Source organism: Brassica napus, chromosome C6, assembly GCF_020379485.1.
Source record: "Brassica napus cultivar Da-Ae chromosome C6, Da-Ae, whole genome shotgun sequence".
Taxonomy (NCBI): domain Eukaryota; kingdom Viridiplantae; phylum Streptophyta; class Magnoliopsida; order Brassicales; family Brassicaceae; genus Brassica; species Brassica napus.
The window spans coordinates 46,277,389-46,295,183 of NC_063449.1; the positions used below are offsets into that span (position 1 = coordinate 46,277,389).

Sequence of the window (17,795 nt, forward strand, 5' to 3'; positions counted from 1 at the left end):
ACTAAATGCTTTCATACAGTTTCACTACGTGCAAATTTTGAATTCTTGCATTTCCGACAGGGGCAGAGAACATCTTACCGCTTTCCTGTGTGATCGGTGTACAGCCCGCCTGGTGCATGAATGTCTCTAGCCCACTCAGAAATGCGTTCGTCACCCTCCCGTCGGAATGTTTGTGCAAATACATCCAACTCCGTAACTCGTAAATACTACCGCCACCGGCCATTTTTTTCTTAGATTTTTTTTTGAAATCTTTTTTTTTCGGATTTTTTTTCGGATTTTTTTTCTCCCGTTTGTATGTTGTGAGGAAGAGAGTTGTGGGAAATGACATATATATAGAAAAATTTTCGAGTTGGGTAGTTGAAATATAACAACGATTTTACAATGAATATTTTACATGGATTTAACATATTATTTACAACGACTTTACGACGAAATTAGGTAAGTTAAAGCGCATTGAATACATGTTTTCACCTAAATATAACGGTAACATGCTTCGTTGTAATGTCGATGTAATGATTACGACGTATTTCTCATTCCACGTACATTTGTCGTAAACTTACATGGAGTTTACGACGAAAAGATTTCGTCGTAAATTTACATAGCGTTTACGACGAAAGTTAGATTCTGCGTAATTTTGTTGTAAACATCATGTAAATTTACGACGAAATATTTTCGTCGTAAATGTTCGTTGTTATGGGCACGTTTTCTTGTAGTGTCATTTGGATTGGCAAAATACGTGATGAATAAAAGAAATACATAGTGAATCAGGTATTGAGGTTTAAGGATATGAAAACCTATCTTCAAAAAATCAAGGAATTTTTTTTATCGAAAGAAAAATATAAATCAAGGAATTTATGTTTAAAGGTATAATAAGTTCATGATATTAACGCAATTTGCGGTTTTGATTGATATAGATAGTCAGTAAGTAGTATATGTATCTAACTGTCACTTTGGTTTGTATTCCATTAACATTTCGATTACATATAATTTGTCAACATCAATATCCACACATTCTCTGTTTATTTACTATATTATTTGTTTCTATAAAATTGTTTACATCAGTTTCATATCTCTATGGTCAAATCAAAATGTTATGAAATTATATGGTCTCAAATTATATTGCTGAACACTTTTGCTTATGCACCAAAAATTTTAAAATTCAACGGAACATATGAAGTAAACTGAGCGAAATTCTCTTCTAAAAAAAATTAAATACGATTATTGTCGCTTTCAACTTTGGTTAAAAGTAGTTAACGATAGGGAAAGTCAATAATACATTTGTATTCTTTATCAATATTTAGAGGCTTTTTAATTTATAACATAAACATAAAACCTCTTTTCTCGTTTGAATTGAATATTTTTTTGTTTTTCTGTACGTTACGTTTCTACATGTTTTTCTTAATTCACCACATGATATCATTATTGTTGAATAAAAAATTAATGTATGTCGTCAATGGTTGATAGGAAAATAAGGAATTCAATTCAATGGTGAATACAAAAATAAAATAAAATGCAAACAAACAATAATAATACGAATCTCGGATTATTTACAAAAACGAAGAGTTTTTTATTACAGAAACGCCCTTCAGTTTCTCCGAATTTACAGTTTGTGCCATCACCGAACAAAAACATAAGAAAAGGTTTTGTAGTAAAAGCTAAGAAAGTCGAAGACGACTGAAACACAGAGAGAGAGAGAGAGAGAGAGAGAGAGAGAGAGAGACGAAGCTTCCCCAGAAAAACAAAAGAACTAAACTTTCGATTCCCTTTCGTTCCTTAATCATTTCCACAAGTCTGAAATTTTTTGAAGCCAAGATTCGATTTTTTTGGGAGTCTCTGAAGGGAAGCCCTCTTAATTGTTCGATTCGATTTCGTTGGATCGGAGAAAAGGGTTTTTTGTTCTCTGAAGGTACACGTCGATTCGTTCTATTACAAAAGTCTCCTCTAGTTTTAGTTTCAGACAATTAAACTTTCCCAAAAGAGAAAGACTTTAACTGTCTTCTGTCTGTTTCAATTCCAACCACTGAGCTTTTTTTGAGTGATTCAGGTCGTTAGAGATGGATGAGGTGGGTCCTCAAGTAGCTGGTCCGGTCTCAATTCACCATCCCATAGGGAGAAAACGAGATCTTTATTACCAGATGTCGAATCGTCAGCCGTACTGGCTTGTCCCTCCTCAGCCACAGAACGATTGGAACCCTAAGATGTGGGAATGGGACAGTCAGAGATTCGAAGCTAAACCTGTAGAGGCAGCTGAACAGTCTGATCTTCAGGTTGGGAACGGCACGCAGTTTGATCTCAATGCGAACAACAACAACAACGGAGGTTTGAGTTATGAAGGAGAAGAAATAAGAGGTCTTGATTTGAATCTAAGCACCGTGGAAGAGACCACCAGACCTAGCAAGAAGGTTAAGTCTGGATCTCCGGGGAGGAACTACCCCAAGTGCCAGGTGGATAACTGTAACGAAGATCTATCAGTTGCTAAGGACTATCACAGAAGACATAAGGTGTGCGAGGTTCACAGTAAAGCTACCAAAGCTCTTGTTGGGAATCAGATGCAGAGGTTTTGCCAACAGTGTAGCAGGTTGAAAGAATCTAACCTTTGTTTTTTTTTTTTCCTTCTGAAAATATGATTTAAAAGTCTTAATTTAGATCTTTTGGTTTAGGTTTCATCTTCTTTCCGAGTTTGACGAGGGGAAGAGAAGCTGCAGGCGGAGATTAGCTGGACATAACAGGAGGAGAAGGAAAACTCAGCCGGAGGAGGTTGCATCTGGTGGGGCTGTAGCAGCTTCTGATCAAAACAAAGCTAATGTGGATGTTATGGCTTTGTTAACAGCTTTGGCTTGTGCACAAGGTTAACATCTCTCTCTCTCTCTCCTCTCTCTGGTGATGATGTTAGTGGGAATAAACCTCATTCTTGGTTTGTGTGTTTGCAGGTAGGAACGGTTCTCAATCCAATGGATCTCCGGCTGTGCCGCAAAGAGAGCAGCTTCTTCAGATACTCAACAAGATCAATGCGTTGCCTCTCCCTATGGATCTTGTCTCTAAGTTGAACAGTATCGGAGTTTTAGCTAGGAAAAATCTTGATCAACCTATGAACTCACGATATGATGTGAATGGGGCGGCCTCTTCTCCTTCTACAATGGACTTGCTTGCTGTTCTCTCTTCCACTCTAGGTTCGTCTGCACCTGAGGCCATAGCGTTCTTATCTCAAGGAGGATTTGGTAGCAATGATAAGACTACGCTAACTTCACCTGACCAAGCTACTGCAACCAATTTAGAAAAGAGGACTTTGGAGTTTCCTCCTTTTGTGGGAGGTGAGAGAACCAGCAGCAGCAACAACCCGTCTCCTTCTCAGGAGACTAGATCTTCTAGCTTGTCTCTTCAACTATTCACCTCTTCTCCAGAGGATGAGAGGCAACAACCAACGGTTGCATCTTTAGGGAAGTACTATTCCTCCGCGAGCAGCAACCCTGTGGAAGATAGATCACCGTCATCGTCTCCGGTCATGCAGGAGCTGTTCCCAATGCAGACGTCTCCTGAAACCATGAGATCTAACAATTGCAAAAACTCTAGTCCCTGTCCGAGGAATAGTTGTTTGCCTTTAGAGCTTTTTGGTGGATCAAACAGAGGAGCTGCTGCTGCAAATCCTAGTTATGCTTCGTCTGGTTCGGATTATTCACCTCCCAGCTTAAACTCTGATTCTCAGGTATGCAGATTACCACATTTACATTGTCAACATCTTAGCAGAGCAGGTCTAATGCCTACTTTCATGTGTGTTTTAAACAGGACCGCACAGGGAAGATAGTTTTCAAACTGCTTGGAAAAGATCCTAGTCAGCTCCCTGGGACATTGAGAACCGAAGTAATAGAATTATTGTTTGCTCTCCCTTATTAAGTCCTAAGATCTTCACAGTGCTCAACTCTTAATTTTACAGATCTCTAGCTGGCTTTCTAGCATTCCATCAGAAATGGAGAGTTATATTAGGCCTGGTTGTGTTATTCTATCTGTCTATGTGGCAATGCCAGCTTCTGCTTGGGAACAAGTGAGTTTGATTTGCTTGAATACGTTTGTTAATAGTATTCGAGTTTGCTCTTACTGATGGGGTTTTGTATCGTCTTCGTTTAGCTTGAAGAAAACTTGCTGCAGCGAGTTAGTTCTTTGGTTCAAGATTCAGAGTTTTGGAGCAGCACAAGGTTTTTAGTCAACACAGGGAGACAGCTCGCGTCTTACAAACATGGTGAGCCGCTCATGAGCTTCTTCTTCTCTCTCCCTTGGTGCGTATAGATAATAACTTAGTGTTCTCTATTCAATGTTACAGGTAGAATTCGTCTGAGCAAATCTTGGAGAACGTTGAGTTCACCAGAGCTGATCACGGTGTCACCTGTGGCTGTTGTAGCCGGTGAAGAAACTACTTTGGTAGTAAGAGGAAGAAGCTTGACTAATGATGGAATCAGGTATCAGCGATTTAGCCATTTCTTCTCATGTTTATGTTTCTTTTTTGTTCTAACCTTTAAGGTTATTGTGATGCAGTTTCCGTTGCGCTCATATGGGTAACTATACCTCAGTGGAAGTAACTGGAACGGCGCATAGAAGCACCAAATATGATGAGTTAAATGTAAATAGGTTCAAAGTCAATACCTCTGGCTCTCTGGGGCGCTGTTTCCTTGAGGTAAAACCTCGAAATAACCGAACTAACATAGTTTTGGAAGATGTTAGTTTTAACACTAAGCTAATGTGTCCAACACACAGGTGGAGAATGGATTCAGAAGCGATAGTTTCCCTTTGATTATCGCCAACACCACCATTTGCAAAGAGCTGAATCGCCTTGAAGATGAGTTTCATCCAAGTTCAAGAGAAGAAGTTCTTTGCTTCTTGAACGAGCTCGGTTGGCTGTTTCAGAAGAAATGTAGATCCGAATCAGACTTCTCCCTCTCTCGCTTCAAGTTTCTGCTTGTAAGCTCTGTTGAGAGAGACTACTCTTCTCTCGTGAGAGCCCTCCTGGATATGATAGTGGAGAGAGACGGTGTGATGAGCAAAGAGTCTTTAGATATGTTGGCTGAGTCTCAGCTGCTGAGCCGAGCTGTCAAAAGGAAGAACACAAAGATGGCGGAGACGCTGATTCATTACAGTGCTAAAAGGTTCATCTTCTTGCCTAGCGTCAAGGGACCTGGTGGTATCACGCCTCTGCATCTGGCTGCTTCTACTTCTGGCTCGGAGGATATGATTGATGTCTTGACTAATGATCCACAAGAGGTAATAATAGTTTCTCTACTCTTAGAACTCTCTCTTCTGGTGAGAGTCTCTCACTTTTGTTACTGTTTTTTTTTTTCAGATTGGATTGTCCTCTTGGAATACGTTAATAGATGCAAGTGGACAGACTCCGTTTAGCTACGCTGCAATGAGGAGCAACCACGGTTACAACACCCTGGTGTCTCGCAAACTTGCAGACAAGAGAAACGGTCAAGTATCTTTAAACATCGAAAACGGGATCGACCAGATTGGTTTGAGTAAGAGGCTAAGCTCGGATCTCAAAAGATCTTGCAACACATGCGCAAGCGTGGCCCTCAAGTATCAGAAGAAGGTATCAGGCACACGTCGCTTGTTTCCAACTCGGATCATTCACTCAATGGTTGCCGTTGCTACCGTCTGTGTCTGCGTCTGCGTGTTTATGCATGCTTTCCCTATCGTCAGACAAGGGTCACACTTCAGCTGGGGAGGTCTTGATTATGGCTCAGTCTAAAAAAAAGAGAGGCTTTGTATAATTAAGTGTTGATTATTGCAAGGAGAGTACAGAGAAGAAAGAGTAGACATAGCTTCTCAATACCTGTGTGTGTTTTTTTAAATATATATTTTGGCTAATTATGTTTGTATTCTTGAATCTATTTTAGTTACACTTCTAGTTCTGTTCTTTTGTTTCTCTTAACAACACAGAAGCTGTGGCTAATAAGATTGTAATGTAACATCCTTTCTTCTAATGCTATATGTATAAATGGTGATAATGCTATATGTATAAATAGTATCACCTTCCTTTATTTACTTCGACCACGTGCTATTGGCTATAGTTCAGGTCGGTCAACAGTGTTCTGCACCTTTTACTCACCTTCTTCCCACAAGTGTCTATCACTTTTTGATATACAAACAAATAACAAAAACTAGTTTTCTTTATGTGGATTTGGAAAGAGATAAGATCGCAGAAAAAAAGAAGAGGATTCGTCAACTTTTCTCCCAACATTTTGAACAATTAGTGGTTATGTTTAGTTTTCAATTGATAGCTACTAACTGATTACGTGGATCACACTTCTCTTGTTATTATTATTATCACCATCTCTTAACCATATTCCATGTTATATAGTTTATTGATTTAGTATCTGTCACGAGTACTATAGTACATTACATTTGTGGATGACTTACCATGGTCATCTGTATATTATATTAAAATGTGTTACCCCATAGTCATCTGTGTATTATATTAAAATGTGTACTTGTTTGTCTAATTGTTCCCCCACTCCTTTCTATATTGGACAGCAAAAGAAAATTAAAACCTATGAAAAATCAGTGAGAAAAAGAAGAAACATTTTAGATAATTTACTTGAGAATACTTTGTTATTGGGAGTCCTTTTGAAGGCTTGTTACTTTCAATGTCACTAGTCTATTAGATAAGTGTAGAAGATAGCAGACATTCATTATATATCCAGAAGAAAAAATTAGCATATAGATTGCATTATTTTCTAGTGTAGGGACTTAGATAATTATGTTCATTTTAGAGTTTCGTTAACTCACGCAATCTCAATCGATTGGCATACTGTTTTCCATCGAGACATAGATGTTGTTATCTTATCTATCCGTATGTTCTACCAGCTTAAACGAAGCTATCATGTATTTAAACTTCGGGTCAGATTTGTCTCGCTGTTGCCAGCGCTCCGACGTAACTTTTCCGGAGGAGGTGTGGCTTCGTCTTGACGCGTGTATCCTGAATCGTGCGTCGATCGTACACGTGGTGAGGCGTCTGCCCTTTACCCTTCTCGACGGTTTTTCTTTATTGGGCTGACTGCCCATTGAGTTTTGTAATCTGGCATTGTTTAGGCCTTAGCTTTTGTTTCGGGTTGGACTTTGTCCCGGTTGAGCTTTGTCCCTTTAATAAAATACTTTCAGAAAAAAAAAACTTCGGGTCAGAAGTAGAAATTTGAAAAAGCGGGCTTTCTCTCTCTTCTCTCTCTGTTTCGAGAGATTGAGAGTTGCGGTCGCCCCTTCGACGGCGTAAGAATTTCGACTCTGGTACACGGTGGTCTTCTCGACGGCGTGTAGCCGGCCCTTGTTTCTGGTGGTTCGCGCTCTCTCTGGCGGAACTATTCGGCTTTCGTTTTCACGGCGATGAAGCTTTTGTGGTGGTGATCGCCGGTTATAGTATCAGATGTTTGGGTTGGTCTTGTTTGTTCTCCTCGGGTGTGATCAAGGTGAGTGACGAGTTTGTGGTGTGCGTGGGCCTGATCTTGGATGAGATCTCGATTTTGATTTCGTTTTCGATTTCGATTGAACTCTCCAAAACGTTCGCTTGAAGAAACTGATTCCAGCAATCTTCCAATACAGTCATTGGAGATGGATTCGGTGGCTCTGGTTAAGGTCCTGGTTGAATTCCGAGTGGTGGTTCTGATTCCGACGTGGTCCGGCGTTTCTCGCGGTTGTTCGGTCATGTTTGGTGGTGGCGCTTGGTTGCGAGACACGTGTTTTCTCTTGTTGTTAGAGGTTGACACGTGTCTCTTTCTTTCGCTAAATTCAACACACGTTTCGGCGTGTTTTCCTCGGTTTGTCCGACTAGGTGATGTGGGCCGTAGGCCGTGTTTTAGTTGTTGGGTTTTTTGGTTGGTCCATTGCTTTGGGCTTTTAGAAGTTGGGCTTTGTTGTTTGGTTTTTGTTTTCGGGCTTTTGCCTTTTCATAAAATTCAGATGAAAAAAAAAAGTAAAAATTGAAAAAGATATAAAGTTGAACTACTCCACTAGCTTGGAAGTATATGCATGAAATTTTACTATAACATAAGAATGTAAAAGTATTATAATGTCCACACCAATGTGATAAGTTCCTAATAGTTTAGACTATATAAGAAAATCACGAGCCGTACAGCTATTACTAGATTCTGGACAAAGTAGAATCCAACAGTTTAGAATAGATTGTACTTCACAAAAAAAACACTCACTAGATGATAAAAGCTCATTTCTGTAGCTTTTATTTTACATTATCAATGTTTTGGATCACGTAGAAGACGCTCGCTGACCCTACGATTAGATTATAAGTGGTGGCAATTTTCCGAATCCTACGGTCTAAGATTTGTCATGTAGGTAAAACCAGTAAAAGACAAAAATGTGTGCAACGTCACATAGAAAGATTTGTCTCCGAGAAGAGCTTTTTCAAAATCCAACGGCTCAGACCAGAATCTACACCAATCTCCAGTTCGGTTCTGTCTCCTCCGTGTCCGTTGATATTACTGCCTCTTCACCTTTAGCCACGTAATGTTTTAGACAATTCTTATTTGACTAATTATTTAATTTACTGACTGTTACTCTACTATTCTTTTTTTTTCCATCAAATTTTGATTTTATTAAAAAATACGGGCCAAACCCAATGGCCGAAACCCAAATACACAGGCCCATAAAACTAAACGGGCAACCAAACAAAACAAACCAAACCGAAAGGCCACAAGGCTACCACGGCCCAAGCCCGATACCGACCGACTCTGGAAACGCGTGCGTCGAGGAGGCTGAAGCGCACCACGTGTGGAGATCCTGACCATCAGTGCGCCACGCGTCGCTCCGCCTCGACCCGACCGTCTCCGCCTTCCCAAGCTACTGTACCCAACCGCTGGAATCCTCGAATCACCGGAGCTCTTAATCCCTTCGAGCCTCCACCGAAACCACATCTCTTCTTCACCATACTGAAGCCCTGTCGGAGAGCATCATCCCACTGTGGAAAGCTCATTCGACGGCGAAGATACAAACCCTAAAATTCACTACCCGAAGAAACCTCTCCCGCTCTATGACCAGAGCCCATACTCGAATAAACAACCACCCTCGAGACGCTGAAGCCGGCGACGTAAGACTGACGGAGCCTTAACCTCCCGGGAACTTGAGCTGACGACGACGAAATTATAGTAACTTCCGCCTCTCAGCGACTAAAACCGGCGGCGGCGGAGCTAACTAAGCCTCCACCTCCCGGAAACGAAAACACAAACATCTTCACCACTCCGCTCCTTCAGACCTCCGCGTCTTCACACCAGTGACAGAACCACCACCTAGGATGGCTGACCAGAGCTCAGGCAAGGCAGAAGCCGTTAGAAACGAAGGTGAAACACAATCATGGACTTTTCACTGAAGGATGACGGTCTCCGGCGACGGCACGCACGCTCACGCGCCGGCCGATCACCGGAGATCTACTTTCTCTCTCTTTCGCTACTTTCTCTCTCACTGTTACTCTACTATTCAGTATTTGGTATTTACCCTATTTATTCACTAATTCATCCGAAGTCGGTCAATTCTGATGAACTTTCAAGTTACAATAGGTTGTTATCTACATGTAAGACATCTCTACAATAGAAACTAATATTTGTAATGCAATTATCTTTAAATATAAATTTTATATTTTTTTTATAAAAATGTAGAAAAATGTTACTTTTTTCAAATAAAAATATATTTAAAAATAAAAGTGGATTAGAAAATAAACTCTTCTATAATATTCCTTCAGTTTCTAAATCTAAGATAGTTAAGAAAAAAAATATGCATACTAAGAAAATTAATTTTTTGTCTAAAAAATATCACAAAAACTATAAAATAATGGTATTCAACCAATTTATAAATTAGATTATTAAATATGATTGGTTACACAGTTTTTAATAAAATAAAAATTAGTTAGAAAGTTGAAAACATCTTACACTGAAACATTAAATTTTTTTGAAACATTCTGCGTTTAGGAAGAGAGAGACTAACATTTAGAATCAAATATAAAGGTCGTTTGAAAACACATTTATATAAACAGTGTACAGTTATCAAAAACTCAACATAAACATTACATTATAAGTAATATAAACTAATAAATTTTGATAGGAAAAATATCCCACATTGGGAAGTGATGTAGGACCGAAGAATATAGTCGGCTTGATCTTTTTAAAGCGCAAACGACAAAATAAATTTTGTGCCGAACAAAATAATTTGCGAGCAATGATTCAATTGTTCAACTTCAATAATACTACTTTTCTTAAGCTCTTTTACTTCTAGGGTCTCTACAGACACACACATGTGCACCTTAACTTATACGTGTGCCTCTAATGGAACAAAAGAAGCAATTAGATACACTGATTTGTCAAATAGATAATACAGCCAAGAAAAGTATTAATTAAAGATAACTACAAAAATTAAAAGAGGATATTAAATGATTTTCATTCGAGTTATTATAAACCTCAAATCCTCGTGACCGACTTCAAACTCAAAACACAAGTAACCCTTAATTTCTATCGTTTTCAGCTATAGCAGCCACTAACTTAAATCATCTCTTTTTCTTAGTCTTTTCAATCAAACCACAAGAACTTTGAGTCCAGTAAGCACGGTAGAAAGAAACTCATGGTGACTTATCTCTTCTTCTTATTATCTATTTTCCCCTTTAAAATATTCTATGCAGACTCTTTATATTTGCTACCGTTTGAATTGGTCTTAAAACTCTCCAGGGACCAGTGATGAGAGCAGAAGAAGAAAGTCCACCACCATGGCTAATCCCATTGCTAAGAGCAAACTACTTCGTCCCATGTTCGATCCACGCTGATTCCAACAAAAGCGAATGCAACATGTTCTGTCTTGACTGCACTTCTAGTTCCTTTTGCTCTTACTGTTTGACAAATCACAAAAACCATCGTGTCCTTCAGGTTTGTTCTTCATCATATCTCTCAATTTGTTTTTCTCTTAAATTCACAAAAAAAACATAATAATAAAATCGAATGTTTACCCTTAGATACGAAGATCATCGTACCACAACGTTGTGAGGGTGAATGAGATTCAGAAGTACATAGACATCTCTTGTGTTCAGACTTATATAATCAACAGCGCAAGGATCGTGTTCTTGAACGAACGTCCTCAGCCAAGAATCGGCAAAGGCGTTACCAATACATGCGAAATATGTTGCAGAAGTCTCCTTGATTCTTTCCGTTTCTGCTCTCTTGGTTGCAAAGTAAATACAAATATCTTTTCTCATTCCACTTCAGAAAATCTCATCCTCTGTTTTTGTTTTTGATCTTAAATAAATGCATAAATTATTGTCTAAATTTTAAATTTGTATACTAATCTTAATTTAAAAGTTATAGTTTCAAAAGAAAAGTTGAAACTACTACTTTTAAACTATATTATTAATTTTTTTAAATGTCAGTTAATATTTTTTGAATAGAGCATACGAATAATTTGATATGTCACTGACCATGTTGATCTTGTTTTGGGTGATTCAGCTTGGAGGGATGAAAAGTGGAAATCAAAGTCTAACCTTCTCTTTGAAAGGGAAGCATGGGAGGGAGTATCAAGCTGGGGAGGACTCTGATGAGGCGACCACACCAACTAAGATACGCAAGACATGTGCTTTCAACCGTCTGATGAGTGGTCTCTCCATCTCCACCGCTAAATCAGATTACTTTTCAGGAGATCAATGGTCTTCAAGCTCCGGTGATGAAAGCGGTTTTAATCTTTCTCCGGTGACACCACCTATATATAATCACCGGAACTCAAGCAGACGGAAGGGCGTACCACACCGTGCTCCGTTCTGAACTTAACCAAAACGTAACTAACCATATAGAAAACGTTCCCATACATATTACAAGATGCGGTCATAGTATTGTAAATGGTTGTTAGTATTGTTTTTCTTTATAGAATTAGATAATATAAGGAAAATCATATACAGCGCTTTCCCCTTTGTTTATATAATATATAGGGGATATGTTTGTAGTGCTCAAGGGATTGAAATATGTTTTTATATAGTTTTATCAGTAAAGACCTGTTTGTGAAGACGTATTTGTGCATTACAGAAAAAGAGATTTCCAGAGGAAAACGAAGTGGTTCTCTTGTTTACACTTCTACGACAACTAAATATATAATAAATGAAAGTCGCAAGAAGTTTGTTACCTCTTCAAAATAAAACTGTTGAGATAATCAATTTTGCATTAAACAAAGAAGTTATTAATGTACATTGCAGCTCTTCGGAAGATGATTTAGGGTTTAAACATATCCCTTATTTTCAGAGGTATAGTTTCAAGTTTAAAGTAAATCGGAAAGGCACTACAAAATTCCGTTGCCATGTTACATGGCGTGGAGGTGGAGATCATTGGTTTACTGTATTCAATAAGTAAAGTTGTTTGGCAGATGTACGGTTATGGTGCACTTGATAAACCTCTGATGCTTTTAGATTGCAACGGAGGAAATGGCTATAGCCTTTATGATTGGGACACATAATTTCAAAACCAGATATGCTACTTTGTAATAGATCAACTAACAATAATATAATTTGACTAAGATTTGTAACTTAGTATTTTATGTTATTATTGTTGTTGTATCATCTTACAAATTTAAATACGATGTAAAAGCTATAGGAGTTGTTGAAAGAAAAGAAAAATACTTATTTCCTATCTTGTTCCTAGTAAACAAATTCTATATAAAAATATCAAGTAATTCCTAAAAAATAACAAAATTTAATAAACTATTTATGTTTCTCATCTTACAAATATTGGAATTTGTCTTTGCAAAATCTCGTTCTTTAATAGTGAGATTATTGGCTTCCTCCAACAATCAGAAGTGTACAAAAATCATGATTTCTGCTCTTATTTTTATGCGTTAATATCGCTCTTGTTAGCTTTCTGCTACATACGAAGAACTAATCAAGAGTTTTTCTTTTAAAATATTATTTCTTCTATCTCACTTTCCAAAAGGAGCATCCTTTACAATTGGGGCTGGACATGAAAAAAATGAAATAAAGAAGGCTAAATCCTTTTACTACTGTAATAAAAGAAACTAGACTTTGATCCGCGCGCCAGCGCGGCTATGAATTTTTAGTTTTTAATTATTTATTTTATTAAATGATGTATTTGTAATATTCGTTCGTATTATATTCATTAAATAAATATTTTTTTTTGCATCTTAAACTATATATTTTTTTACGAATGTGTGATATCATAAAAAAATATAAAAAAAAGAGTATATAGAGTTAATTAGATAATTGTAAAAACATAAAATTTTCTTTCGTGTGCGATATTATATAAATAATGATCCGTCCAGTTAACAAAAATCATGATTTTTTTATGTGTAATTTTTTTATTTTGACCATTTCCTTAAAACTATATTAAATTTTACATATTTTAATTAGAATATTTTTGATATCTTTACCTTTTTATTTGAAATGCAACTCAATATTTTTTAAAAAATTATAACAAAATATTTAAAAAATATTTTTAGAATTTGTTTGAAAAATATGAAAATTACATTTTAAATTAAAATTATCCTAAAATATGATAAGTTTTGATGTAAACGAAAACTCAAATTATGTCAAAAATAATTATATTCAATGATAATAACAATTTAAATTGATTATTTAAAAAAAAAATACATTTACAAAAATATTGTTTGAAAGAAAATTCATTTATCTTTCAAATATAAAATGAAAATATTATAATTAAATAATAAAAAATATAAATAAAAACCATAAATTTAGCAAATGACAAGTGAGTTATATTATGCTAAAATTTTCTTTCTAACAATTTAGCAAATGACAAATGAGTTATATTATGCTAAATTTTTTTTCTAACAATTTAGCAAATGACAAATGAGTTATGAGCAAATAATACCATATAATTTTTAAAAAGATAGTCATTCTTAAATATTTTTTTGAATAAATAATTAGTTTTAAATTTAATCAACTGAAAATAATATCCGTACAATTGTGTGAGTCAAATTCTAGTTTTATTGATGCAGTTTATATATTAGTGCTGCATGTTTTAGGTAACATTTTAATGATGCATATTTTTTAAAATCTTTATTATTAAAATTATGCACGTAAGGATAACTCATGAGGTTTTTTGGTTGATTAAATGACATTATATCCAAATTTATCTAAGTATATTTCATTAAGGTAACTCAAAAAGACAAATAATAAAATAAGAAGTTTAAATTCATTTAAGCATATTTCATTAATGTAACTGAAAAGACAAATAATAAATTAGGTAATTTTATTCGTTTTAGGATATTTTATAAATGCAACTGAAAAAGACAAACAAAAAAATAAAGAGTGTAATTAATAAAGTAAAAATATTTTCAAATGGGTACTTTTCTTTTAATAATATCTTTTAATAATATAGATGCATGTGAAGCTTGATGCATCAGTCTTGAAACTGCGAAAACCAATGAGACACATAGGTGGTGCTCTCTCCCGATGAGTTCCTTACGGGTGTAGTAAGGCTGGATCGTTGGTTGCCTAGAGGTTCCATGTCCAAACCCAAAAGTCTTGCTCGAAGTTGAAGATGAATTTTTTATAGTAACATTTGAGAAGGCTTGGATGACTGGTTAAATAATCTGGTGAAAGATGCCGGTATAATCCAACCCACAAAGTCTGAGAAAGTTGAAGGTGGATTGAATCCACTATTCTCGAATGCTGCTCTCCATAATTCAGATGAATAAGAACAAATTGAAAAACACATGCTGCATACTCTCATCAGTCACTCCGCATAGCAAACACGCAGACGGAACCGCCATTCCCCAATGTCTCAGTCTGTCTCTTGTTGCTATTCTCTCTCGCAGTAGGAGCCAAGTGATGAAGGAGTACTTGGGAACTTTTTCTGTGACAGAGTCAGTTGGCGTAAGCTTCCACTCATAATAATCATGTTCATCAGAGTTAACATTTGGAGGTTGAAAAGGTAGACAATTCCGAAGCAGACATAGCAGCGGGTGTCTACTATTCGAAATCCTCCAGGCACCATCTCTCAATTGCTGTGTCTCGCAGTTTTATCATTTGTCTCCAAATCCAACTGCCGACTTGACTAAAATCTGCCGTCCAAAATTCCAAAACCAAAACTAATCAAGAGTTGCTTGTTTTTTTTATTTTCTGCTTAAAATCAAGAGTTGCCTTGTTACCTCTTCAGAAAAAACTATTGCAATATCGTCCAATAAAGGATTGTAAAACAGAAAACCAAGTTCGTATTTGATAATTAAAAAGTTGACAGTCATGTATTGTATAGTGAATACATATATTTATTTATTTTACATTGTAATTAACTTTTGACTATATATCATTCTTTTTTCCATTAAAATGTATGGCAATTGTTTATCTTTTAAAAGTAATGTATGGTAATTGTTTCAGGGAAAACTTTGTAACATATGTATAATGTCACTTTATGTGTGTGTGGCAATTCGTTAAACTTCTACTCATTTTTAACAAATTCAACATCATGAGGTTTAAACTCAAAACTTAGAGACAACTCGTAAAATAGCTCATATATAGGCTATACCCTTATATGAATGCAATACATGATGTTTGAACTGATGAACCCTAGCTATAGTATGTATTTAGATAGTGTAATAAAACCATGGCTAGCTTAATTCTTTGTTCATACAAAAGTTTCTTGTACAACAAAATTTTGATTCACTAACAAATCTCTTCATTTAAAATTTATATACTTTTCAAATACATCTGAGTTTAATTTAGACATCAGAATTTTTTTTAGAGAAAAATCTCTTGCAAGTCCACTAAGTCACTGTATATCTACTAATTAATCAAAAATTTGTTAACGATTCAGATGAATGTATGGATTTGATGCGGATTGAACATAACGTGCATTGTGCAAGTTGGATTGTGCGTTAAAATGGAAAAGAAAATTACTAACTATTTATATTTATTGAACAATATTTGACAAACTAAAATTGATTAGATTAGTCAAAATTTTGTCTATAAAAGAAAGAAGGTGCTTGTTTTTGGCGAAGAGATATTCTGATCGCTTATAAAAAGAAACGTAATATTCTTTTAGAAAATACTATGAATAGCTAAAATAGTTTACTATAAATATTTGCGTATATCTCTTATTGCTAATTTTAAAAACTATAAATATCTACATGTTGTTTTCATCAAATCTCATTCTTAAATCTTCAGAATCATGGCTTTCACCAACTATCATCCATGCACAAAACTCATGTTTTATGCTCTTGTTTTTTATCTGTCAATATCGTTATCAGCCTCTACAGATGCTACAATGAAAAAACCCATCGCAAGAAGTTTGTTACCTCTTCAAAAGAAAACTATTGTGATAAGAAATTCTGCAATTAACAAAGAAGTTATGAATATACATTGCAGCTCTACAGAAAGTGATTTGGGGTTAAAGCATATCCCTTATTTTCAGGATTATACTTTCCATTTTAGGGTAAATTGGAAAGGCACTACAAAATTTCGTTGCCATGTTACATGGCGTGGAGGTGGAGATCATTGGTTTACTGTATTCAATCGTGGGAGAGACAAATGTAGTGAATGTGTTTGGCAGGTCTACGGTGAAGGTGGATATGGTGATAAACCTCTGATGTATTATAATCGCGGCGACGAAGGCTATCACCTTTTTGATTGGGACTAACCTAATTGGGACACATAATTTCAAAACCAGAAAACTACTTTGTAATAGATCAACTAACAATAATATAATTTGACTAAGATTTGTAACTTAGTATTTTATGTTATTATTGTTGTTGTATCATCTTGTAAATTTAAATACGATGTAAAATCTGTGTGAGTTGGAAAAAAAAACTTGTTTCCTATCTAGATCCTATGATTGGGACAAATAATTTCAAAACAAGAAATACTACTTTATAATATGTCGACTAACAATAATTTAATTTGACTAAGAATTGTAACTTAGTATTTTATGTTATTATTGTTGTTGTATCATTTGAAGAATTTTAATCAGATGTAAAAATTATTTGAATTATTGAAAAAAAATAACTTGTTTCCTATCTATATCAAAAAAAAACTGTCTCAATCCAAAAATCTGTGGCATCCACCACTTACGAAATATAATAAATAGATAAAAGCGGAAATAAAATAATAATACAACTCAAATAATAATAATAATTTCCACCATAATATAAAATTCAATACGATAGCATAACGCCAAAAGGCCCAATAACGATAAAAGCGGTAAAAGCGATAGAAGCCCAAAAGCCCAATAGCACCGGTCCGATAATCACTCATGTTCGTCGGTCTCACCTGAAAGGGGGGAAGAAGGAGGGGTGAGCAACAGGGGAGTTGCCCAGCGAGGTATGGGATGCTAAACCGCAAACCACAGACTGAGTTCATAGCACTACTAAAATGTAGGCCTAGCTCTAGCATGAAACAAACACGGTGCCTATTACACCACACATAACAATCAATATTCGGCTAGAGGACTAGCCGTTACATCTCATGCGCTTATAGTACATAACTACTCTCTGCACCGCGCATCTCCTCATAAGGATATATACATATACTTGAAGCGTCGCTAGTACAGTCTGTCTCTGTACCCCCGCCCATCGTAGCGTCGAATGCAAACGTCTCTGCACCACGCCCCAAACAGTAGCGTCGAAGCTCAAACGTCTCTGAACTCACGCCCATACCACACCGTAGCGTCGAAGCTCAGACATCTCTGAACTCACGCCCTCATCACATAGTCCCTACTCATAACTATGTATATACATATATATAGCAGTTCTTAGCATCAATCATTTCACACAATCGTTGAATCCTCTATTATCCTAATTCCAGTTAACAACCAATA

General features: G+C 36.1%; 2 protein-coding genes across 2 annotated transcripts; both read left to right on the forward strand.

The window, feature by feature from the left end:
• Positions 1-1,556: 1,556 nt before the first annotated feature.
• Positions 1,557-6,029, forward strand: LOC106427334 (squamosa promoter-binding-like protein 16). The gene is made up of 11 exons (XM_013868063.3): positions 1,557-1,906; positions 2,045-2,578; positions 2,661-2,848; positions 2,931-3,703; positions 3,784-3,858; positions 3,932-4,039; positions 4,123-4,234; positions 4,316-4,451; positions 4,528-4,666; positions 4,747-5,250; positions 5,330-6,029. Exons 2-11 carry the CDS (start codon positions 2,055-2,057, stop codon positions 5,735-5,737), a joined length of 2,967 nt encoding a protein of 988 aa, XP_013723517.2. The 5' UTR covers positions 1,557-1,906; positions 2,045-2,054; the 3' UTR covers positions 5,738-6,029.
• A 4,353-nt stretch (positions 6,030-10,382) lies between these two features.
• Positions 10,383-12,026, forward strand: LOC106427275 (protein RGF1 INDUCIBLE TRANSCRIPTION FACTOR 1). The gene is made up of 4 exons (XM_013868010.3): positions 10,383-10,605; positions 10,707-10,901; positions 10,988-11,203; positions 11,475-12,026. The coding sequence occupies exons 1-4, from the start codon at positions 10,603-10,605 to the stop codon at positions 11,784-11,786; spliced, it is 726 nt and encodes a 241-aa protein (XP_013723464.1). The 5' UTR covers positions 10,383-10,602; the 3' UTR covers positions 11,787-12,026.
• Positions 12,027-17,795: the final 5,769 nt, after the last annotated feature.

Coding starts and splice junctions, on each gene's coding strand:
- LOC106427334 (XM_013868063.3), top strand. CDS start 2,055: ATGGATGAGGTGGGTCCTCAAGTAGCTGGTCCGGTCTCAATTCACCAT. Junction 4,235..4,315: donor GCTCGCGTCTTACAAACATG/GTGAGCCGCTCA, acceptor TCAATGTTACAG/GTAGAATTCGTCTGAGCAAA. Junction 5,251..5,329: donor TGACTAATGATCCACAAGAG/GTAATAATAGTT, acceptor TTTTTTTTTCAG/ATTGGATTGTCCTCTTGGAA.
- LOC106427275 (XM_013868010.3), top strand. Junction 10,902..10,987: donor AAAACCATCGTGTCCTTCAG/GTTTGTTCTTCA, acceptor GTTTACCCTTAG/ATACGAAGATCATCGTACCA. Junction 11,204..11,474: donor TCTGCTCTCTTGGTTGCAAA/GTAAATACAAAT, acceptor TGGGTGATTCAG/CTTGGAGGGATGAAAAGTGG.